General features: G+C 38.0%; 1 protein-coding gene across 1 annotated transcript in view; it reads right to left on the reverse strand.

The window, feature by feature from the left end:
• Window positions 1-24,850, reverse strand: part of ANKRD31 (ankyrin repeat domain 31) — a 137,438-nt gene that overhangs the window by 25,984 nt on the left and 86,604 nt on the right. Inside the window, exons 17-21 of the mRNA XM_053664472.1 lie at window positions 24,508-24,650; window positions 20,791-20,953; window positions 19,284-19,399; window positions 9,100-9,187; window positions 3,441-3,537 (exon numbers count right to left, since the gene is read on the reverse strand). Coding sequence (XP_053520447.1) covers window positions 3,441-3,537; window positions 9,100-9,187; window positions 19,284-19,399; window positions 20,791-20,953; window positions 24,508-24,650 — 607 coding nt within the window. The remainder of the gene's footprint in view (window positions 1-3,440; window positions 3,538-9,099; window positions 9,188-19,283; window positions 19,400-20,790; window positions 20,954-24,507; window positions 24,651-24,850) is intronic.

The raw sequence follows: 24,850 nt of genomic DNA on the forward strand, positions 1-24,850 counted from the left end.
GTTTTAAGGGAAGCAGTAATATAGATATCTGTTTCTTCTATCATGGTTTAGAGTTGTTGGTACTGAACTCCAAGTAGTAGAGGTAAGTAGAAGCAGCAGCAAGAAGGAATCAAATTAGCAAATAACTGGTACCATAAAAATGCAAGAAACTAAAAAGAAGAAAAAGAAATTAACAGTACAGTTAAAACCAGATGAAACAGAGTTCAGACAGAGAATAAAAGTGTTCTTTGGCTTACAGGCTTTTAAATCTTTTTTTTTTTTTTTTTTTATTATTTAGTTACTTTTCAAGTACATTTTTTTTTCCCCTTCCCCCCCCCTCCCGGTCTCCCCCCTCCCTCCCATTCCCCCCCCATCCCCAGTCCTCAACTCTGTGTCTTTCATACTTGTTCCTCAAAATCCCTCCCCCTTTTTCCCCTTAAGTTCCCTTCCCTCTCCCCTCTGGTCGCTGCCCACTTGTTCTCTATTTCAGCGTCTTTGTTTTTATTCTGTTTGCTTGTTTGTTTTATTCTTTAGCTTCCTGTCAAAGGTGAGATCATATGGTATTTGTCCTTCAATGCCTGGCCTATTTCACTCAGCATAATGCTTTCCAGTTCCATCCATGTTGTTGCAAAAGGTAGTAGCTCCTTCTTTCTCTCTGCTGCATAAAATTCCATGGTGTATATGTACCACAATTTTTGGATCCATTCATTTACTGATGGGCACATAGGTTGCTTCCAACTCTTGGCTATTGTAAATTGTGCTGCTATGAACATTGTGGTGCATAGGTTCTTTGAAATTGATGTTTTAGGATTCTTGGGGTATAATCCTAGCAGTGGAATTGCTGGGTCAAAAGGCAGGTCAATTTTTATTTTTCTGAGAAAATTCCATACTGTTTTCCATAATGGTTGTACCAGTCTACAATCCCACCAACAGTGAACTAAGGACCCCTTTTCCCCACAACCTCTCCAACATTTGTTGTTTGTTGCTTTGTTTATTATAGCCATCCTGACTGGTGTAAAGTGGTATCTCATTGTGGATTTAATTTGCATCTCTCTGATAGCTAACGATATTGAGCATCTCTTCATGTGTCTCTGAATGTTCTGTATGTCCTCTTTGGAGAAGTGTCTGTTCAAGTCCTTTTCCCATTTTTTAATTGGGTTGGATGTCTTCCTAGAGTGGAGTCGTGTAAGTTCTTTGTATATTTTGGAGATTAAACCTTTGTCTGAGGTATCATTGGCAAATATGTTTTCCCATACAGTTGGTTGTCTTTTTAATTTAATACTGTTTTCTTTAGCCATGCAGAAGCTTTTTATTTTGATGAGATCCCATTTGTTTATTCTTTCCTTTATATTCCTTGCTCTAGGGCACATATCAGTAAAAATGTTGCTGCATGGAATATCTGAGATTTTCTTGCCAATGTTCTCCTCTAGGACTTTAATGGTGTCATGGCTTATATTTAAGTCTTTTATCCATCTTGAATTTATTTTGGTGTATGGTGTAAGTTGGTGCTCAAGTTTCATTTTTTTGCACGTAGCTGTCCAGTTCTCCCAACACCATTTGCTGAAGAGGCTATCTTTACTCCATTTTATGTTACTGCCCCCCTTTGTCGAATATTAATTGACTGTAGAGGGTTGGGTTGATTTCTGGGCTCTCTGTTCTGTTCCATTGGTCTATGTGCCTGTTTTTGTGCCAGTACCAGGCTGTTTTGATTACAGTGGCCTTGTAATACAGTTTGATATCAGGTATAGGCTTTTAAATCTTAAAGCAATATTAATAAGGATTTACACTTGAAACCCTATGTGATCAGGAACTTTCCAAAATTCTAGGTAACTTGTTAATCAAAAGGTGTAAAGAAAAATTGAACCTAGCCTTATCTAAAGTCCCCTAGAAAATATTCTTTAGTCAATTTCCCATCTCTAGATCCTATAAACTCACTGGTTGTACAAAAAGGAATTTGTGATACTTATTCACTAGAGAGAAAACAAAATTGGGAAAAAGATAGATTTATAAATAAAAATAAAAAACTAATTTTAAAATAAGTTCAGGAAAAATTTGAATATGCAATAGATGCCAAATGATTATAAGAATATCAAAAAATTAGAAAGATTACATGTGAATAAAGAACAGTGTCAAAAAGATATCTGCATATTCACTGCAGCATTATTAACAAGAGTCAAGACATAGAAACAACCTAAGTGTCCATAATGAATGAATGGATAAATAAAATGTAACACATACACACACACACACACACACACACACACACACACATACACACACACACACACACAGTAGAATATTATTCAGCCACAAAAAGGAAATCCTGCCATTTGTGAAAACACAGATGGACCTCGAAGGCATTAAGCTAAGTAAAATAAATTAGATAAAAGAGTATACACTATGATTTCACTTATATGTGAAATCTAAAAACATATGTATTTAGTATGCATGTATGTGTTTATACATATGTGTGTATCACACAGATACAGACAAGAGATTGCCAAATTGGGTGTGGGAGGTAGACAATATGGGTGAAGGTGGTCAAAGGTACAAACCTCCAGTTATAAAGTGAGTAAGTTATGGGGATGCAATGTACAGCATGGTGGCTATAGTTAGTAATACTGTATTATATATTTAAAAGTTACTGAGAGAGCAGATCTTAAAAGTTCTCATCACAAGAAAAAATAGGGGACATATGTAGCTAAGTATATGAAAAACTAATAAAAATATTATTCAAATAAGAAAACAGTATATGTATCATTCTCCAAAAGGGAAGAGAAGTGATATGTAAATAATATAATCATGATAAAACTTCTTAAGAGCCCTGAGAATTTAGAAGTACACAAAATGACAAAATATACATGATTAAACTGCTCAGGAGGACATTTATAGTAGCAAAAAGAAAATTTTTAATGTAAAAAATTTGAGTTTACTAAAGACAAAAAATTATTTTTGGAATTCACAACCATAAAAGTTTTAGTAAAAATCTTGGCTGTAAACAACTTTGTAAGATATTACAATGTCATGTTCTGAGTATTTCCAGTAATAAAGAAGAAACTATCTTTCTGGGAAGTACAATTGCCCATGGAGGTAAACATTAGATAAACTCAAAAACATATTTTTTGGACCTAAGCAATATTTGTGTACTATTTTTGTAGTTTTTTTAAATTATCACTTGAGGATGTTTATTGATGAAAGAGAGAGAGAGAGACAGAGAGAGACAGAAAGACAGAGAAACACTGATCAGTTGCCTCCTGTACTCAGGTGATCAAACCCTCAATCTAGGTAAGTACCCTGACTCTGGATCGAACTAGCAGCCTTTTGGTGTACAGGACGATATTCCAACTAACTGAGCCACCCAGCAAGGGGACATCTGTATTCTTAAGAAACTCTAGGCCTTACTATTATAGCTATAAAGAGAAAAATCTGAAAACTCTAACACACCTATTTTTTTCACTCACCTGTATTTTTTAGCCAGATCATCCCTTTCTGCCTTCTGTTTGGCAAGCACATTATCCATAATCTCTTTTATCTCTAGCATCTTTTCAGTGTATTGTTCTAGAAACATGGTAATAAAGTAACAAATCTGTTAATTAAGACACAGCAAACATTAAATTTGGTCACATAGAATTCATCCTTACTATTAATTTTATTATTTCCCTCCCTCTCCCCCAATATCGATGGCCCAGATATAAAAATCATGACTTATTAACTTGTATCACGCTATGGAAGTATCCTGAGATGTTCCGGTAAGAACACTGTACCAAGAAAGCAGCCAGGCTAGTTCTAATCCTGCTACCCCACTGACTAAGGTTAGTGAACCTAGATGAGTCACATGACCTCTATTACTACTTTGACAGTACTGTATATATTTGTATGTGCACATTAATATACTTATATGATGTATTGTTTTATATATTTATAATATACATAATTATGTTATATGAGTTTAAAAATAAAAATTGTCCTATAAGTTCTTATTCTTTTTTTTAGACACTGGGGAAGGGAGAGAGAAAGAAAGGGAGAGATGTGCAAGAGAAGCATCGGTTGGTTGCCTCTTACATGCCCCCAGCTGGGGACCTGGACCACAACCTAGGCATTTGCCCTGGCTGGGAATTGAACCACCAACCTTTCAGTGCACAGGCCAGCACTCAATCCACTGAGCCACACCAGTCAAAGCCAGTTCTTGTTCTTAACACTTGCATAGGCTTATATGAAATCGAATGTCACTTATAGATCTAACTGAACTAAGTTGTATAATAATTACTTATAATTTTCCTACTTTCTTCCATTGCCTCCTAAGTACAGGCAACATGCACTCCTAGCCCCATTACAAATCCACAGGATTTACACATAAATACTGATTATGTCCAAATACAGACTCTGAAATAGGAAATTAAAAGGCTTAGATTTAATTTCTTTTAAACTACTTGCTATTCATTTTCACTTTGGCTTTGTTCCCCTAAGTTTTTGTCTAATTTTTTAGATCAATGCATATTTTTCTAGATAATTTAACTAGAGAAAATCAGTGGTTAGAAATAACATGAAGTTCAGAGTTGGAATTTGTTCCAGAACCTGCCTTTGCAAGTCAGACAAATGATTTGGTAAGGAAAGAATCAGTATTCCCAGAGTGGTTTTTGTCTCCCCCAAAAGGCTAGTTTCACAATGTGATACATGTGCTGAAAAAGGGGGGGTGGGGGGGAAACATCTATGATCATTAAGAAATTAAATATAAATTTGTTTAGCAGATTTGATACTGATATTTCCATTATCTGTGTATCCAGTCACACTGGGTTTTCTAAATGAATTCTAAACCACAGGTAAAAACAACATTATCATAGTAACCTCAAATATTCTGTTTGTGGGTGGGAGGTCGGGGTGGGTGTGGTGGGGGAAGTGGTGGTGGGAAAGTTGAGACAACTGTACTTGAACAAAAATAAAAAAAAAAAAGAAAAGAAAGGATATAAACATATTTACATGTGCGAGACTTCCGGCCAAGATGGAGGCGTAGGTGGAAACACTGTGCCTCCTCACACAGCCAAGTTTAAAGACAACAAAGTTTTAGTAACAAAAATGCAGCCAAAACACGGAAAATTAAACTATACAGAAGTCCAACATCAACGAACCATTCAGCAAGACAGAGGGGTAGAGTCAGGGGCAGAGCAGGGTTGGGCAGGAAAGATTGGCCTTGACCGACCCAGGAGCACAAGCAGCGGTTGGCAATCCCATGTGAAGAGTGGCAACAGGCGGACCCAGTGGGGGTACAAGGTGGCTGGCTAACTGTGGTCACACATTCACGTGCAGATAAACCAAGTGAAGGAGCAAACAGTGAGACAGACCAGTCAGGCCAGGGCCCCAGTGATGGAAATTAGAGCCTGAAAGCACCAATTGGAAAGACTTTCAAGGTTGAGGTGCCGGGAGAGAATCCCAGGCTCACAGAGAGTTCGTTGGAGAGACCCACGAGGTCCTGGAGGGTGCACAAGCCCATACACCTGCGAGACAGCACCAGAAGGGCCCAATTTGCTTGTGGGAAGAGGTAGAGGGGACAGAAATCTGAGAGAGAGCATGGAACAAGCACCATTGCTCCTCTCTGACCCCACCCTCACATATAGCATCACAACCCAGCAACCTGGGTGGCCCCGTCCTGGTGAACACCTAAGGCTCCGCCCCTCATACACAACAGGCATGAACAGACCAAAACATTATGGCTCAAGAACAGCTCAAAGCCCCAGAGCTTATACTTCTAAGCAACCAAGAAATAGCCAACCTATCAGATGCACAGTTCAAAACACTGGTGATCAGGATGCTCACAGAACTCGTTGATTTTAGTCACAAATTAGAGGAACAAATGAAGGCTAAACTAATTGAAACGAAGGGAATTGCACAGGAAACCAATAGTGATGGAACGGAAACTGGGACTCAAATCAAGGGAGTGGACCAGAAGGAAGAAAGAAATGACCAAACAGAAAAGGATGAAGAAACAAGAATTCAAAAAAATGAGGAGAGGCTTAGGAATCTCCAGGACATCTTTAAATGTTCCAACATCCGAATTATTATAGGGGTACCAGAAGGGGAAGAGGAATAGCCACCAGTAGAACACTTATTTGAACAGATAATAAAGGAGAACTTCCCCAATCTGGCAAAGGAAATAGACTTCCAGGAAATCCAGGAAGCTCAGAGAGTCCCAAAGAAGTTGGACCCAAGAAGGAACACACCAAGGCACATCATCATTACATTAGCCACCAAGATGAAAATGAAGGAGAGAATCCTAGAAGCAGCAACAGATAAGGGGACAGTCACCTACAAAGGAGTTCCCATCAGACTGTCAGCTGATTTCTCAAAAGGCACCTTACAGGCAAGAAGGGGCTGGAAAGAAGTATTCCAAGTCATGAAAACCAAAGATCTACAACCAAGATTGCTCTATCCAGCAAAGCTTTCATTTAGAATGGATGGGCAGATAAAGTGCTCCTCAAATAAGGTCAAGTTAAAGGAGTTCATCATCACCAAGCCCTTATTATATGAAATGTTAAAGGGACTTATCTAAGAAAAAGAAGATAAAAAAGATGAACAGTGAAAGGACAGCAAACTCAGTTATTAAGAACCACACCTAAAACAAAAGCAAACTAAGAGGACAGCTAGATCAGGAGCAGAACCATAGAAATGAAGATCACATGGAGGGTTAGCAACAGGGAAGTGGAAGGAGGAGAAGGGGGGAGAAGTTACAGAGACTAAGTAGCATAGATGGTAGGTAGAAAATAGACAGGGGGGAGGGCAAGAATAACATGGGAAATATAGAATCTAAAGAACTTGAGACACGTGGTCATAAACTAAAGGAGGGAATGGTGGGGGAGGGGGTGTGTAGGGTGGAGGGGAATGAAGGGGGAATAGAACAACTGTAATGGCATAATCAATAAAATATATTTTTTAAAAAGATATTTACATGTGATATTTATCACAGAGACATTAAATTAATAGTATTTTAGAAAGCCTAGAAACTGCCCTAATATGTATAATCGTAGTATACATATTAATATATATGATAATAAGGCATATTAATGTATATGATAATAAGGCATTATAAAACAATGAGGATGAGACAAATTACTCAACAGATAGAAGAGTAGAAAAATACAGGAAAACCCTACAGAGAGAACTCTATTCTATTCTTATCTAACATCATACATGGAGAAGAGAGTTTAGATGAAGTATATAGTTAAAATGCTTAGGAAAAAATAACACACAAATTTTAAATGAACATTTTTCTGTTCAGTTAAGTTGAGGCACTAAAGATTATCTGGTATAAAAGTGAATGCAATACATCTAGAAGAAAAATTTACAAATGTACAAAATGGGATTCATTACTCTTAGACCCTCTCAGCCAAAGATATAAAAGGTGTCAGAATATGAAGGTAGTGAGTTTGCAAAGATATTTCTTTACAGAGCTGTTGCTTCAGTGGGTGGGAATCCCCATCCTGAGCAGCAAAAGTGAGGGGTGTGGGGGTTTCTCCCCTGTATTTCAAGCCTAATGGGAGCATTCCTCTAAGGGTTGTTGAGAGCATAATAGCTTCCCAGTGAAATGATAATGGACTCATATCTGGCTTTCTCCTTGACCACCTAGAGGTTGAGACCCTAAAGAGCAAGGAGTTTCCACAGCAGGGCAGAGAAAGCTGCTGCTGTGTTGGAACTGTCCTCCCTTCCAACAGTGGATCCAATATACCAGGATCCTGAAGACCTGATGTGGGGCTTGTCCTATGATCCTGCCTATGAGGGCTTCTACCTGAAGGCAGATAGATATGTAAGGTATTGTAAATACTAAATAAAATATACAAATCATCATATTTCAGAGGGGTATAAATTTTTTTGGATTATTTTCCTCAAAGTATAACATGTACCATGTGTTAGGCCAGGATGAATAGTAGAGTGGGTACAATTTAAAAGAAAATGATTTTTTAAAAATCTTCACAGCATGAGTTAGGACAAGGGATGAACTAACAGTTGTATCTTGCTACATGAAAACTGATGAGGTACTTTAAATTACTTTTGTTTTTAGCTAACTAACGTTTAACATTCAGATATGCATACATCAGGAGCTACTTTCCACCTTGTAAATCGTAACTCAAGAAAACATAGCTGTGCCCTGACTGGTGTTGCTCAGTGGACTGTTACCCCGTAAACCCCTGTAAACCAAGAGGTCTCTGGTTTGATTTCCAGCCAGGTATCTAGCTGAGGGTGTGTGAGAGGCAACTGATTGATGTTTCTCTTGCACATCGATGTTTCTCTCCCTCTCTCTTCCTCCCTTCCCCTCTATCTAAAAATAAAGAAATTAAATCTTTTTAAAAAGTAAAAGTAGCTGTGAACTATCAAAGATTTTCAAATATTTACTGAAGTTTTGAGAAATTAAGATAATTAGGTGAAAAATTAGTCTGATTTGCCATCTTGAATCACTAGTGTTTTGTAAACAGGAAGATATCTATACAGGAAGACATATCTGTTCATTTGAAAGGTATGAGGATTTGCTTTGCTGTGTCACTAGTACCATTCCTTTCCTAATTCGTTAAGGGTTACCATAGTTGGGTGAAGCTGAGAAGCCAAAGTAACATAATCTTATCTCTAATCACTATCTTGTGCTTTGTGATCTTCATCTAGACATATCACCATAGTAGCTTTTTTTTTTTTATCCTCACCCAGGGACATTTTTTTCATTGCTTTTTAGAGAGAGAGGAAGAGAGCGGGAAGGAGAGAGAGAGAAACATTGATGTAAGAGAGAAATGTTAACTCGTTGCCTCCCATACATGACTACACTGGGAATTACATGTGCCTGGACTGAAGATCAAACCCACAAAACCTCTTGGTTACAGGATGATGCTCAGACTAACTGAGCCACACCAGCCAGGGCCAGCAGCTTATTCTGATCATGGTTCTGAGTAGCTCTCAAGTGACTCATGCTATACCTTGAATCTAGGTATCTTTATCAACAATTACATCAACTAGTGGTTTGCATTGTTGACTTCTAATAATCTCTCCTGACACTCTACTCTCACATTTTTTTAAAAGGCCATTTTTTTCAGCCACTGTGATAAGGTAGTAATGATTCAAACTTGAGTATGAATACCTATTTACCTGCATCTTCAGGGGTTCTTATTTCAAACTCCAATAAATTTTCTTGTTTTTCTTCTATATCTTGTAGAATGGCATTGATGGTTTGATGCTATCAAATAAAAATATTAAAAACATTATAAGAAATTAGATGTTTCTGATAGGCAACTGACAAATGCACAGTGAAAGTGCTAAAGAAAGTGCTATTAAAAATACTAATTTATCAAATAAGGATGGAAATTTCACTCTCATAATGGCGGAGTAGGTAAATGTGCTTGTCCCCCACAAAACTACACTAAAATTACAACTAAATTGCAGAACCACCATTATTCAATACTGCCAGAAATCAAGCTGAATGGAAGTCCTACAACTACAGAATTAAAAAAGAAACCACAGTGAAAAATGGTAAGAGAGGCAAAGAGAATGGGCTGATCCTGTACCCCCATGTGGTAGATGAAAATCAGGAGGAATATCTTGGGAGTGAGGGGTCCCAGGTCCATACCAGGCCCCTCAGCCCAGGGTTCCAGTACCAGGAAGATAAATCTCTAGAACTTTTGGCTGTAAAAACCCACTGGGATTGAGGTTATGGAAGACAGAAAATTTCTGGAGTCCTGGGCAGTTCCTCTTTAAGGGCCCATGCACACAGACTTAATCAAATTACTCCTTCTAAGATCCAGCACTGAGGCAGCAGCTTGACAGGCACCAGAGGCACATGGGGGGGAGCTGAAGTGTCTGGGATCAGGGTGAAAGCTGAGGGACAGCTTTCTCTCAGACAGAAGTGCTAGCAGAGGTCACTGTACCTTTTCTGAGCACTCCCCCCACAGAGCTGGCAGGTGGGAACCATATCAGAGACTCCATTAACCTGGCTCGCACTGTTTGCCTCACCATGGTGATTTTCTGAGGCTCCACCCAACCCAATTTTCAGGCACACCTTAGCTGTTTCCAGGGGCTTCTCAATATGAATGGCCTGTCTTGGCTCATGCTTCAGATTTTCCTCAATTTTCTCAAACAAGCAGCATCTGGCCTCAGTGAGCCACATACCTCTTGCTAAGTGGCTCCAGGCTTGGCAACAGCAGCAGCTAACCTTGGTTTACAGCTTGCCTTATTTGGGCATAAGCCCAAGCAGAAGTCCAGCACAAGCCCAGCACAAGTAGCAGCCATCTACAGATTGCTTTGTAGCTTCTGCCAAATGGCCCCAGACAGAACACAGGAAGTTGCTGACCTTGGCCTGTGCCTCTCAGGAGGCTCAGAGCCTATGTACCCAGTGTACAGCTATAGACCATGTTGCAGCACCGCCACCTCACCACCTCCACAAACAACACACTCAAGGCATGGATCCAGAAGGCATCGGAGCCTTGCTGAAGTAAGTCCTTCTCTGTGGAGTAGACCCCTGCACAGCTGATCCTCCACAATGGTCAGAGGCTGGTGGTCACTGGTCAAATCCAGTCCTTGCAGCTGATCGACCTGGGTAAATCCCTTCCATTAACCTGCTAACAGCAATCAAATCTCACTTAGGAGTGTACATAGACCACATGGTGGGTGCACCTCAAGTATCCAGCTTGGGTGATAAGGGAGGATGTGCCACTGGATCCTATAGTACACCTACTATATTAGGCTACTCTACTAAGCCAGAGAGATGTAGAAGTTTTACCTAATACACAGAAACAAACACAGGGAGGCTTACAAAATGAGGAGACAAAGAAACATGTTCCAAATGAAAGAACAGAACAAAACTCCAGAAAAAAGAGCTAAACAAATGAAGGCAAGCAATCTACTAGATGCAGAATTCAAAACACTGGTTACAAGAAGGCTTAATGAACTTAGGGAAAAAGTAGATGAACTCAGAGAGAACTTCAATAGCATGAAAAAGGACACGGAAACCATAAAAAATAACCAGTCAGAAATGAAGGATACACTAATTGAAATAAAGAACAATTTACAGGGAATCAACAGTAGAGTGGATGAAGCTGAGAATCAAATCAGTGATTTAGAATATATGGAAGCAAAAACCAAACAATAGGATAACTAAGAAGAGCAAAGAATTGCCCCACCCAAATGAGGATTGATAAGGAGCCTCTGGGACAACTTCAAGTGTACCAACATTTACATCGTGGGGTGCCAAAAGGAGAAAAGAAAGACTGAGAGCAAGAAACTGGAAACCTATCTGAAAAAATGACAAATCTTCCCTAACTCAGTGAAAGAAATAAACATACCAGTCCAGGAAGTGCAGAATGTCCTAAACAAGATGAACCCAAAGAGAACCATACCAGGACATATCACAATTAAAATGCCAAAGGTTACAGACAAAAAGAGAATCTTAAAAGCAGCAAGAGAAAAGGAGTTAGTGACCTACAAGGAAGCTCCCATAATACTGTCAACTGATTTCTCAAAGGAAACTTTACAGGCTAGAAGGGATTGACAAGAAATATTCAAAGTGATGAAAAGCAAGGACCTACATCCAAGATTACTCTACCCAGCAAAGCTATCATTTAGAATTGAAGAACAGATAAAGAGCTTCCCAGACAAGAAAAAAACTAAAGGAATTCATCATCACCAAACCAGTATTATATGAAATGTTAAAGGGTCTTCTTTAAAAAGAAGATAAAGATATTAATAATAAAATGACAATAAAATCAATAATTGAATCTAAAAAACAAAATAAATGAAGAAGCAAAACAGAAACAGAATCATTGCTACAGAGAACATTTTGATGGCTGACAGATGAAAGTGGAGGTAGGGGGATGGGCAAAAAAAGGTGAAGGGATTAAGAAGTACAAATTGCTTGTTATAGAATACTCATAGTGATATAAAGTTCAGCATAGGGAATATAGTAGTCAAAGAAGATAGAAGGCAAGGTCCATGGACATGGACAATGGTGTGGGGATTACCTAAGGGGAGGGGGACTGGGTGGAGGAGTGCAAAGGGGGGAAATTGGGACAATTGTTTAATAGCATAAACAATAAAACATAATTTAAATTTAAAAAATACTCATTTCCCTTTACATTCAAAATGTACTCATGCTTTGTTTAATTTTAACTATATAAATATTGCATATTTGAGGAAAGAATAAAATATATCTTAAGTAGCAGATCTATTTCTGAAAAATAGTATCATAATTTTTCATTGACTTCTGTTATAATTATAGGTGTAGGAGAAAACCAAACAACTCAGCACATAGTATTTACAGTATATATATGTATAACATGGTATATATATATGTATAACATAGTATATATATGTATAACATATATACAAGTTTACTTTAAGACTTTATGACTATCACTGCACACTATTAAAATATTGCACAGAATATTAGGAATACAAAACACTACTCAAAAGCTCACAAAGGGGATTTAAGACCATATCTTTATACCCCTGTCAGTATTAATCTTCCTTCCTGGAATGTCTTCAATATATTCTGCCCAGATCCCTCTCTTTGTTATGAGAAATAGAATCAGAAAGCAAACTCTTGAACCAGACTGCCTGGGTGTAAATTCTGACTTCATTTCTTCCTGGCTGGTAACTCCAGCAAGTCACTTACTCTCCTTGTTTGAATTGAGTAACACATGTAAAATGGTTAGGACAGTGCCAGCACAAAGTTAGAGCTCAATAAATACTGTTTATTATTATATAGTGCCCATCTCATATAAGAAACCTCTTAGTAATCTAATCCATACTGATTTTCCCTTTTTCAGAATTACTTAAGAATTTTAGTGCTACAGAATTTAGTATTAGTATGTATGCCATATATATTATATTTCTCCATCAAGATAATGAGATCTTGTAGGCAGGAGCATGATTTTTATATTTGTGGTCTCCACACTGTTGGATATGTACTTGTTGCTCAATAGAAGACAACTGATGAAATTGATACAGGGTGTGGCCAAGAGGGGGGGCGCCCAAAAAGGGATTTAGAATGGTGTCCAGAACTCAAGGTGTACAGGAATTATTGGAGAGACATATAAGATGTCCTCATCTCTTCCCCCACAGGTGTGAGTTGGGGGAAGGGACACACAGAGCAGGAACATGCAGGGCTGTTTTGTACAAGCCATAGCCTTAAAGCTAATCCATGGCAAGGTCATTTAACATATCTATAGCCTTTGGCAGGTCACTTGGATATGTTAAATGGCTGTGGCCAGGCTTGGACCCGGGGGACGAAGTCACTTCCCTCCAAGATGTAAATGGGGGGCAGGTCCCCTAAGTTACAGCACCTGTGTGGGGAGCTTGGAGAAGATTGGCTCCAGGACATGGGGCCATACCTGCCCAGACTCATGATGGCAGCCCATTAAACTTGCAATAATACAGAAATACTGGCAGGTGTAACTGATCATGGGAGGAGTTGGAAATAGGGGTAGAGAGGAAGATTGGTGAGGGGATTTAAAACCCAGACACAGCAACCATTAAAGAGAGAGCCACGTGGTTTTAGCAGAGTGAGGACCCCCTCTTGCCCAGGTGAAGGGGAGAGCCACACAGCTTCGCCAGAGTGGGGACCCCTGCAGCCACGTGAAGAAGAAAGCCACGCGCTTTTGGCGGAGTGCAGACCCCTGCAGCTTTGGTAGAAGAGGCCTACACAGCCTTGGGGTGCTCCCTTTGGCCGAGTGGCCTGGGAAACAGGAGATACTTTGCCTGGAAAAATGGGTACAAAGAACCCTTGCCAGTGGATCGTGAGAAGGTGCTACATGACTTTGGATTAATTGGAGATCCTACCTGGACAGCGACACAGCTGATAGCACCAGCTGCCTGGAAAAACGAACGTGTGCTCTTTTCCTGAGTACCCTGAATTAGACATGGGGAGAAGGGAGCGCTGTATGCATAGGTGGATATTCTAGAGAAATTTGATACTTTAATGAAGATGTTAGGTTACTATGTTAAGTTACTACGTTAGGTCTATATAGCATTAAATAAACATTTCATTTCCTTTTCACAAATCTCTGGCATTGAGAGATGTCTTTCCAATTGGGGACGGATGATTGGGCCCAGCAGGTGGTCCAGACAGTATTAGTATACCATCCTCTGGAGTCCGGGCCTCAGTGTGTCTGTTCTGCAACAGTTTCTGGCGTCCCCGGGCAGGCCAAATATTTCACCCCCACCCTTGCACCTCTGTTCTGTAACAAAATGACTCAAATTATCTGTCCTTTAATATATTCTCAATACACATTCATTTTTAAAATGTATAGATCCTCAGAGCCTTCTAAGTATATTACTCTGAGATTTTACTCTGTTGCCCAGAAGGGATATGGAAAATGCACACAATAAAACAATCCAACTATGTTGAAAAGCAATCTCATTGCTGTCATTTATAAAATGAATCAAAATGAAACTATAAAATAAAAATATTAAAAACAAATAAACAACGAGATTTACTTCTTTTTACAATAAATGGCTATGGTTATAAAGGCAAACTAAAGGTCTGAATTTGGGTCCAGGCTAAGCCTCTACCTACAGGTTCAGATAAAGAAAACAACTGATGCTGTCTTTCTTTTCTGTTTTGCCTTATATGGTGGATGCATGTCTTAGCCACCATTGGCCATAAACTTTCACTCCCATACTGACCTCCATATTCCACCTTCATTACTGCTCAAGTATTTTTAAAAAACAGACCAAAAAAACCCTAACCTAGGATTATCTTTGGAACAAGCAGTTTTACACAGTTTATATTCTCCTTACTATAAAACTTCACTGTTATTTTATTCCAGATTTGCTATTTTTACTATGGCAGAATCATCTTTGCCTCTGACACCTCTTTTAAATTTTGTACAATATTTCACAATGATAAAGAATACAGGCTCCAGAGCCAGACTTCCTGGAGCTTAATTCTGGCACTGCTACTTAATAGAAATGTAATTTTGTATTAAATTATTTAACCTCTCTTATTTTAGATTCCTCATCTACAATAAGGAAAATAATGACAATAACAGAACCTACCTAGAGGGTTATTATGAGGACTAAATGCATTACGATAGTAGTTAGAGGACAGCTTGCCATATGGTAAGTACTCAGTGAATGTTGATTATTATTATCTCTGTACTTCTTAAATATGAGATAGAGGAGGAGGCTGCCTACATGCTGTGATCTGAAGGCAGCACCAAACTAAAAGCATCTCATTTCCTTTGTATGTGGCCACAGAGTTACTCCTTATTCCCAATTTGGTTTGAAATTCCTAATGTTCAAAATCAATTTTACATTTAAAGTCCTCGTATTTCATTTTAGTTTTTCTTTTTTGTAAAGTTGGTTTTCTTCAGAATCCTACATCTCCATCACATATTCTCTAGGGCTAGGCATCTAAAATGATATACATCATTCCTACAGCAAACACCCATAGATTTAGTAACAATAGAGTGATTTTTCATAATGTTCTAATCTTTACATGAAAATATACCTGTAAGATACAATACAGTGGGCTGAGCTGATATAGAAGGAACTACTACCAACACATGGAAACACTGGACAAAATACGGTAAGCTTTAAATACACACACACAAACACTCAGAGCTAAAAATGGAAAAAGGGAAATTCCCTGGTGCCAGAAATAAAACTAGAGTGACCCTTTGGGGAGTTTGGAACAAACACAGATATTAGGTGCTAGGTGTTCAATGCCCATAGAAGAACAGGAGATAAGGCCTCAACCCTGCGTGAGGTGGGAGTTATAATTGAGTCCCTGCAGGGCGCTAGTGGCCCAGAGTGGGTGTACTTACAGATTAGATAAGAATTAGAAAAACTCTCTTGTCACCCATCCAGGGCTTTAGGTAGAAGAGACCTACTTTTGTCACACATGAATATGAGGACTAAATTTACAAAATGTGTGGTTCAGAAACCCAAAATGAGAAATTAGCATAAAAATTGATGTGCAACTAACAAACCTCTAAGGCCCCAACAGAGGCAAATGTTAAACAGGAAGCCCAGATTCACCAAAATTCCCACAGTAAACAACCAACACTGAAGTGAGACTGCAGTAACAAAAAATTACAAACCACATGAAGAATCATGTTATGATAAAAAAGAGTTAAAAGGAGAGTTGAAAATACCTTTTAAAATGTTTGGAAAGATTTTTTCAATGCTATCAATATTGTAAGGCAAGAGCAAAAAAGTTTTTTTGTTTCGTTTTCTTTTTTAAACAAAAGTTTGAAAAGCAGACAATTTCTAGAAATAAAAATAGTCATTAAAATGAAAAGTCAATGTATAGATTGAAGAGATGAAAAAGATTTGAGGAGAAAAATAATGAATTGGAAGAGAAATTAAAGGAAATCACCCAGAATATAGTATGTAAAGTTAAAGTGATGGAAAATATAAAAAATGTATTAGGACATATGGAGATGAGTCTAACAGACATCTCAACAGGAGTTTCAAAAAAAGAGAATACTGAGACTAGAGGAAAGGCAATATTCAAAGATACAAAGACAGAGAGGTTCCAGAATACAAATGAGAAATGTCTTTGCATTAAAGGAGCATGTTTAGTACTGAGTATAATTAATAAAAACACATCCACATTTAGACACAACCCACTGAAACTGTAGAACATAAAAGAATAAGAGAAAAAATCTTAAAAACTGTGGGATTAGGACTTCCACCAAGATGGAGGTATAGGTGGATGTGCCATGCCTTTTCACACAACCAAGTTTAGGGACAACTAAATATTAGCAACAGAAATCACAGCCAGAACACAAAAAATTGAACTTTTCGGAAGTCCGTTAACAACAAATTCTTCAGCCTGACAGGTAAGGGGCGAAAACAGTGGCTGGTGGAGCAGGGTTGCACAGGAGGACTCGGTCAGATGGGCTCAGGCGCGGAATCCAGATGTGGAATCCAGGCACAGGGTTGGACCTAGTGAGCGACTGAGCGAGCGACTGAGCGAGTGACCCAGCGAGTGACCAGGCGAGCGACCGCGGAGGAGACAGCGCGGAAGCGGTGCTGCGTGTTGACTATGGTCGCCTATTTGTGCGCGAGGGGACAGGCGAGGGAGTAGGTGGTTGGACCAGGGCCGGTGTCCCCGCGGCAAGCGGCAGTAGAGAGTGCCGCTATTTCCCCGCTCTGACCACGCCCCCACATACAGCGTCACAACCCAGCGACCTGGGAGTCCAAGGTGCTGCTTCTCACACTTAAAGGGCCAGAACAGACCAAAAATGTCGCAAGTTCTCAAAGTCCCTGAGCCCATAGACCTAAGCGATGAAGAAATAGCAAAACTCTCAGACGCACAGTTTAAAACACTGGTCATCAGGATCCTCACAGAACTGGTTGATTATACCCACAAATTAGAGAAACATATGAAGGCGAAACTAATTGAAATGAATGGAATTGCACAGGAAACCAATAGCGATGAAAAGGAAACTGGGACTCAAATCAATGGAGTGGACCAGAAGAAAGCAAATAATGGCCAAACAGAAAAGAGTCAGGAAGCAAGAATTCAATAAAATGAGTAGAGTCTTAGGAACCTCCAGGACATCTTTAAACGCTCCAATATCCGAATTATAGGAGTACCAGAAAGGGGAAAGGCACAGCCACCAGTGGAAAACGTATTTGCACAAATAATAAAGGAAAATTTCCCCAATCTGGCAAAGGAAATAGACTTCCAGGAAATCCAGGAAGCTCAGAGAGTACCAAAGAAGTTGGACCCAAGAAGGAACACACCAAGGCACATCATCATTACATTAGCCAAAATTAAAATGAAGGAGAGAATCCTAGAAGCAGCAAGAGCTAAGGGGACAGTCACCTACAAAGGAGTCCCCATCAGACTGTCAGCAGATTTCTCAAAAGAGACCTTACAGGCAAGAAGGGGCTGGAAAGAGGTATTCCAAGTCATGAAATCCAAAGACCTACAACCAAGATTGCTCTATCCAGCAAAACTTTCATTTAGAATGGAAGGACAGATAAGGTGCTTCTCAGATAAGATCAAATTCAAGGAGTTCATCATCACCAAGCCCTTATTATATGAAATGTTAAAGGGACTTATCTAAGAAAAAGAAGTTAAAGAAACATGAACAGTCAAAGGACAACAAACTCACAGTTATTAACAACCACACCTAAAACGAAAGCAAACTAAAAGGACAGCTAGATCGGGAGTGGAAACATAGAAATGAAGATCTCAAGGAGGGTTAGCAATAGGGGAGTGGGAGGAGGAGATGGGGGGAGAAGGTACAGAAAATAAGTAGTATAGACAGTAGATAGAAAATAGATGGGGGGGCAAGAATAGCATGGGAAATATAGAATCTAAAGGACTTGAGACACATGGTCATAAACTAAAGGGGGGTAATGGTGGGGATGGGAGGGTAGGGTGGAGGGGAATGAAGGGGGGAATAGAATAACTGTAACAGCATAATCAATTAAAAAAAAACCTGTGGGATTAAAAGACAGATTATCTACAAGGAATTGACAATTTGGTTGACAATTGACTTTTCATCTATTACAACAAGTACCAGGAAACAGGGTAAAATATTTTCAAAGTGCTGAGGCAAATACAATTTAGCTTGAATACCACTTAATATAAAGATATAAATTAGATGATTAATCATAATTTGGGTTCAATGAATGACATTTTCCCTCTCTTCACTAACAAAAAGTGTGTAAGAGAAATGCAATCAACTTACATAGTTTTACTCAAAATAATATTTCACTGAGGGTACTACTTTGCTTAAGAAGTGAGTAGTGAGGATCATGTTTTGTGGTTTTTGTCAAATTAAGTATATATACCTGATCAATTAATATATATTTTATTGAGAAACTACTGTTGTTTTTTGCAAAAATATACCTTTATATGAAGGGTTTCATATATGGCAAACACAATCTATCACTATAAAACATGTGATATCCAGGATGGCTAACCAGATTGCTTTCCTTCCTGCTGTCTGAGTTTCGGAGTCTTTTCTACCTAGTATGTATCCTAGAAACTTTTAGGAAGTGGGACAATGAACACACACTATTACACACTGGTAGTGTGTATAGGACAAGAAGTAGCCAAAGAACCAAACCTAGGTGTAAAAAACAACGGCTACTCTATAACTCTTAATCAATGCAGATAACCATACATGAGAATTAACCATACAACATATTTTCTTGGATCATTCTGTTCCATTAGTCTTTTTTTTTAAATGATAAAAACATTTTCAAGCTGCATGTTCTTAAAAAGGAAAGCGTGCTGCTGATAATGAAAGTCTGGCTGACCCAAAGAATGGCACTTTCTAGGATGAAGAACAAAGGATTTCAACTTCGCTCACCATAGGAAGGCATTCTCTTGTTTTTTCTTGGTGTGAAAGAGAAGGTGGATCAACAGTTTTTAACTCATCACAATAACACGACTTGTGTCTTTTGGCCTGGAGAGTAGCAATTTTTACTTTAAGAAATAAAATTAGAAAATACAGTTGGAATGTGAAAAAAATTCAGCTTCATTTTATCAGTTTCAACGGTGACAGGAATGGATAAATTAAGTCTACAATTATTATAATGTCCTAGTGTTGGTCAACACCTTGGTATTAATTATCGATTGACTAATTACAGCTAACATTTACTGAATACTTATCACATGCTGGATAACAAACTCTTTTCCTGAATCATCTTATTTGATCTTCATATAAACCCTATGAAATAAGGAGTTTATTATATCAATTTCACAAAAGAGGAAAGTGAAGCTTCGAGGGATTTAGGAGATTGCCTAATTGTCACACAGCTAGAACTAAAACCAGATCTGATCCCAAAGTCTGTGCTCTTAAGCACTATCACTATGATTTATTGTAAAGTTCTCTCTGACCCTTCCCCCATTCTGGGTTCCCTTTCTCCATGTAGCCATTGCATCCTATATCCCCCATCCCTTTCGGAGTATCTGACCAAGGAAATATGTGCACAAGAAACAACAGACAAGTTGGAAAAGAAAAGCACTTCATAACAGAGTGACCAATAACTTCAAATGCAAGGCTTCTCTTAAGCTGAGCTGATATACAAGTAAATCATGGGGCCCAAACCTTCAGATATGGCTGTGGAGAGGGATAGACATGGATGGGGATCTAAAAAAGACCCTGATGCTATGGACTTACCATATAGTGGCAGACAATGAAAAGAGGAACCTTCTCTCAGTTTTGACTTTGACCTACATGTGATCTAATTTACTAGTAAAATATGACACAATGATTATCCTCGGCAATTGCTTATATTATTTAAATTCAAATCACTGCTAAAAATGGTTCATAAAATTTTGCCTGGTATATTACCTTCAAATATTTTTCACTATTATATTACACACATACCCATATATTTGTTTAATAAATACATATTCTAGCATTAGAATATTAGATTCTTTAAAAACTGGCATTAGTCTACCTTTTATATGAATCATTATAAATTTTGAAGTAATGAAATCTTAGTTACAGATTGTTTAGCAATATATTCTTTTCTATCCTCCCTACATGTAAATCAATCTGTGTAGTTTTCAGTTGTATCTCTATGTCACACCCAATGCTAGGTTGATTAATGTTTGTTTAATGAATAGTATCAGTTTTATTTCAACATGAACTCCCAGTCTAATGATTTATATCATTATGATCATATGATTTATAAATTAAACCAAGTTTAGAAATTTTACTTGCTAAAAGTAAATGTTTTTCAAGAGTTTAAAACATACAAAACATCTATTCCCATTATAAAACAACTTGCACTAGAAATATAAAGATTTTATTTTTCTAAGCAGAGGTATACATCTATAGAAACAGTAAGTAATATTGACATACATACCAGCGGCTATAGTGTTACTCTCATCTCTATTCTCCGTCTCAATAGCACCATAAGATTTTAGCAGCTCTTTCATTTTTTCATTATCTGCTTCATCTAAAGCAGTCCTCTGTTTTTGACTCTGTTGATTAGGGTTTGATCCATGTTGCAGTAGAATCTCAGCTGCCTAGAAGGTATTTTTCCAAAGTTATCTCTATTGACACTTTAGATCAGTAATTTCTGCCTTCATTATAAGACCACTACAAAGCGTTGAAAGTTATCAGAAAAGTTTTCAAATTCTGGCCAAGAATATTTATTAAGTTTGATATAACAACTGCAGATGGACTCCCTGATTTGGGCTGGTTTGTTCCTGTAGAGACCAAATATGATGCCATGGAAGTACCAGATACACTGCCTTTACTGTAGTAAGAGGCAGACATTGGTAAACTGTGTACAGAAGGTTCATTCAATTTCTTTAACAGAGCCCTTTGTCCTCCTTTGTTAGGAAGCACCCTGCCTGATTTCAGAAGCTGTAACCCACTCCCCCCCATGGTTAAGGCTGAGTGAGTGACCTTCAGACCATGAGCCACTAAGGAGACAAAGCTTATCTCCCTGGCAGGGGCGCCACCTCTGCTCCTTTTACTTCACCCTGACAGGCCCCCAATGCTTGATCAGTTAGCCAACGATGGGTAAGATTCCTCAAGGGAGGGAGAACCTAAGATAGGCATGATCATGAACTCCCAGGGAAGGACTTGGAGGCTACAGAAAAGGGGTGATGGACCTTTGCCCCTTGGCTTTGACATAGTCCTCATTCTGTCTCCAAGAAGTCTCCTAATCTCTAGGCTGCCTTACTTCCCCTACCTGATTTAAGCTTAAAACAATGCTGGTGGTGGGTGCGGCCCTGTGCTGGAAAGGGCAATCAGACCTAAGAAAGAACATGCATGCAAAATCCTGTGAAACCTGCTTTGTTTAGAATGCTCTCAAATAAATTACTCAATTAAAAACTTATGCCATGTAAACAATAACTATTCTGCCTGTGTGTTAAGACAAGGCCTTTCTCTAGGACTTGGACTTTCATATATTAACATGGATTAATTTAATACATTAATATGGAAGACTCAGAGAACCTGTTCAGAGAATAGGGCCCTAAGCAGCTGTTTTTCAATTATACTCACTCATAGGAAAAAGTCTAAGAAAACAGGGCTGAAAGGCACTAAACAGGAAAAGCTAAAGTTAGAGTTGGGAGAGAGTCCCAGGTAACGTGATAGGACGGACCTGAGAAACAAAGAGCGTGGCAAAGATTAGTTGACCAAGAAATAGGTCTCTCACCTGCTTTTCTTTTTTTCTTTATTTTTAAAAATTTAATAGCTTTATTGAAGTAATCACTATTATAATCATGACTTAGAAACATTACACCATCAGAAAAAATCTGTTATGCCTCTGCAGTAAATCCTTTCCGATCACCTTTTAGCCCTTGGCAATCAGTGATCTGCTTCAATCACTACAAATTTTGCCTTTTATAGAATTTCATAAGAATAAAATATATAGTATATGGTCTTTTTGTCTGGTTTCTTTCAATTAAGCATGATAATTTTGAGATTCATCCATATAATTGCATCAATAGTTTGTTCTGGCTATTTGCTAGCTAGTATGAGTACAGTGTTATATCAATGAATGGAAGTTATACCCATTCTGCAATGTATGTAGAGAAGTATGTAAGAACACTTGTAATAAAGACGTCTGTAAGAATGCTAGTTGTTAACTATGATGAGAACAGTGTTATACCAGTGTATGGAAGTTATACCCATTCTGCAATGCATGTAGAGAACTGTTTTTTTTTAATTGATGTCTTTTTAGAGAGAAAACCATCGACTTGTTCCACTTACTCATGCATTTATTGGTTCATTCTTGTATGTCCCCTGCCCAGTGATAGAGCCCACAACCTTGATGTATTGGGACGACACTCTAACCAACTGGGCTATCCAGACAGGACTGTAGAGAATGGTTTTAAAAGGCTTATAATAAAGATGTCTCTTAAGAATGTTGTTTTGCCTCCTTGAAAAAAGTGGTTTCACTCTAAGTGGCCTTTCCCCTGTACAAATAGCCAACAAGTTAATCACTTCAATGAATCTTCCTGTTTCCTTTCTTCCATTTCAAAAATCATATAACCTTGAGATTTTGTCTATTCTTTTTTAATGTAAATGCCTTAAAAGCAAAAGAGCTTCTTTGGTCCTTAGACCACCTTGGACATTAACCCATCCATCTGCTATTATTCTTAATCATTAGTTTACATCTTTTATCTCAGATCATAAATTCAGTAACTCTATTCTTTCACATGATTACATTTAGGCTGCAAACAGTGGTTACATATGTTCACAAAACTAAGTAGGTATTAGTGAGAGATTGGAGAAATTTTATATATGAAGCCTAGTTTTTTATATTGTTGTTATTGGTGGTAGTCTTCTTAACTATCTTTTAAAGTCTATGATTATTCCTGAAATCTTTATCGCCCGCTGATAATAATAAAAGTTTTGTAACCTAAGGTTTGTCAAACAAAAAGGTATGTTTAAAAATCTACAGAATTTTTAAAGGACAGCAAACTCACAGTTATTAACAACAACACCTAAAACAAAAATAAACTAAGCAGACAGCTAGATCAGGAGCAGAGCCACAGAAATGGAGATCACATGGATGGTTGGCAACAGGGGAGTGGGAGGAGGAGAAGGGGGGAGAAGGTACAGAAAATAAGTAGCATAGATGGTAGGTAGAAAATAGACAGGGGTAGGGCAAGAGTAATATGAGAAATATAGAATCTAAAGAACTTGTGACACATGGACATAAACTAAAGGGGGAGAATGTGAAAGGAGGGGGTGTGCAGGGTGGAGGGGAATAAAGGGGGGAAATGGGATAACTGTAATGGCATAATCAATAAAATATATTAAAAAAAAGAAAATGTTGACTAAAAATTAAATAAAAATCTACAGAATTTTGAAGTCTAGATTTAAAATTCACTGTACTAAAATAGTGACCATAGTAACCTTCTCTTATGATATTTTTGTCACCTTGCTTGATTAGGAAAAATAAGGAAAAAAATATATAACAAATCCCCAAGTAACAAGCTACTTGTGTTTTTACCCATTTCTTTGGGATTTCAAAGAATAAAGTCTAGCTGTTACATGTATCATCAGTATAATTAGACTCTTTTATGCACAATAGGGAAGTCATTTAAGACCATTAAAAATGAAATGTATTAGATTTATAGCCTGTGTTTACTCTCAACCATTCATTTTATTCCAATTTACATGAGTTATGTAATGAAGAGATAATGGAAAAATGACTCATTAGTAAATATAATGATTTTCCAATGTATACACAATGTCTTGTCTTCATTTGCAATTTTAAGCCTTCAAAAATAATTTGTTGTAAGGAGTTACTTTAGATCTCAATTTAAAATACTGGCTCAGTGGCTCAAATTGTGGGGGCATCATCCAACACACCAAAAAAATTGCAGGTCTGGTCCCTTGTCAGGGAGCATACCGGAAGCAACCGATCAATATTTCCCTCTTACATTGATGTTTCTTTTCCCCCCTACCCCCTGCCCTCTCTCCCTCCCTCCCTCTCTAAAATCAATAAACATATTCTCAGGTGAGGATAAATAAATAAATAATAAAATACCTTCATTTTCTTCACTCATTTTTCTAAAAAAGGAGTAATGGGAATCAACTCTGATGTGCACTATACCTGTAAATGATTATTTGCAACAGCGGCATGTAAGGGCAGAATTCCATCTAGATTTTCACAAGTAACATTTGCACCAGCTTTTAACAACTCTACAATTATATCATTAGATCCCTCATGAGAAGCCTTATGTAATGGTGTGCAACCTAAAAAGGAAAAAAGGAAAAAAACAAAACAAGCTGCAGCTTACAAAGTAACATTCGTGTAATATATCCACTATTAAGTTTATCTGCACTGATGGAATTAACATCTATGTTGATTCAAAGTATATACTAGTGGGAAAGAATTAATATTGAAAACTATGGCCTTGAAATGTTTCATTTTAAAAAATAAATGGATCTCATAA

Source organism: Artibeus jamaicensis, unplaced genomic scaffold (genome assembly GCF_021234435.1).
Source record: "Artibeus jamaicensis isolate MK-2021 breed Jamaican fruit bat unplaced genomic scaffold, CSHL_Jam_final contig_373, whole genome shotgun sequence".
Taxonomy (NCBI): Eukaryota; Metazoa; Chordata; class Mammalia; order Chiroptera; family Phyllostomidae; genus Artibeus; species Artibeus jamaicensis.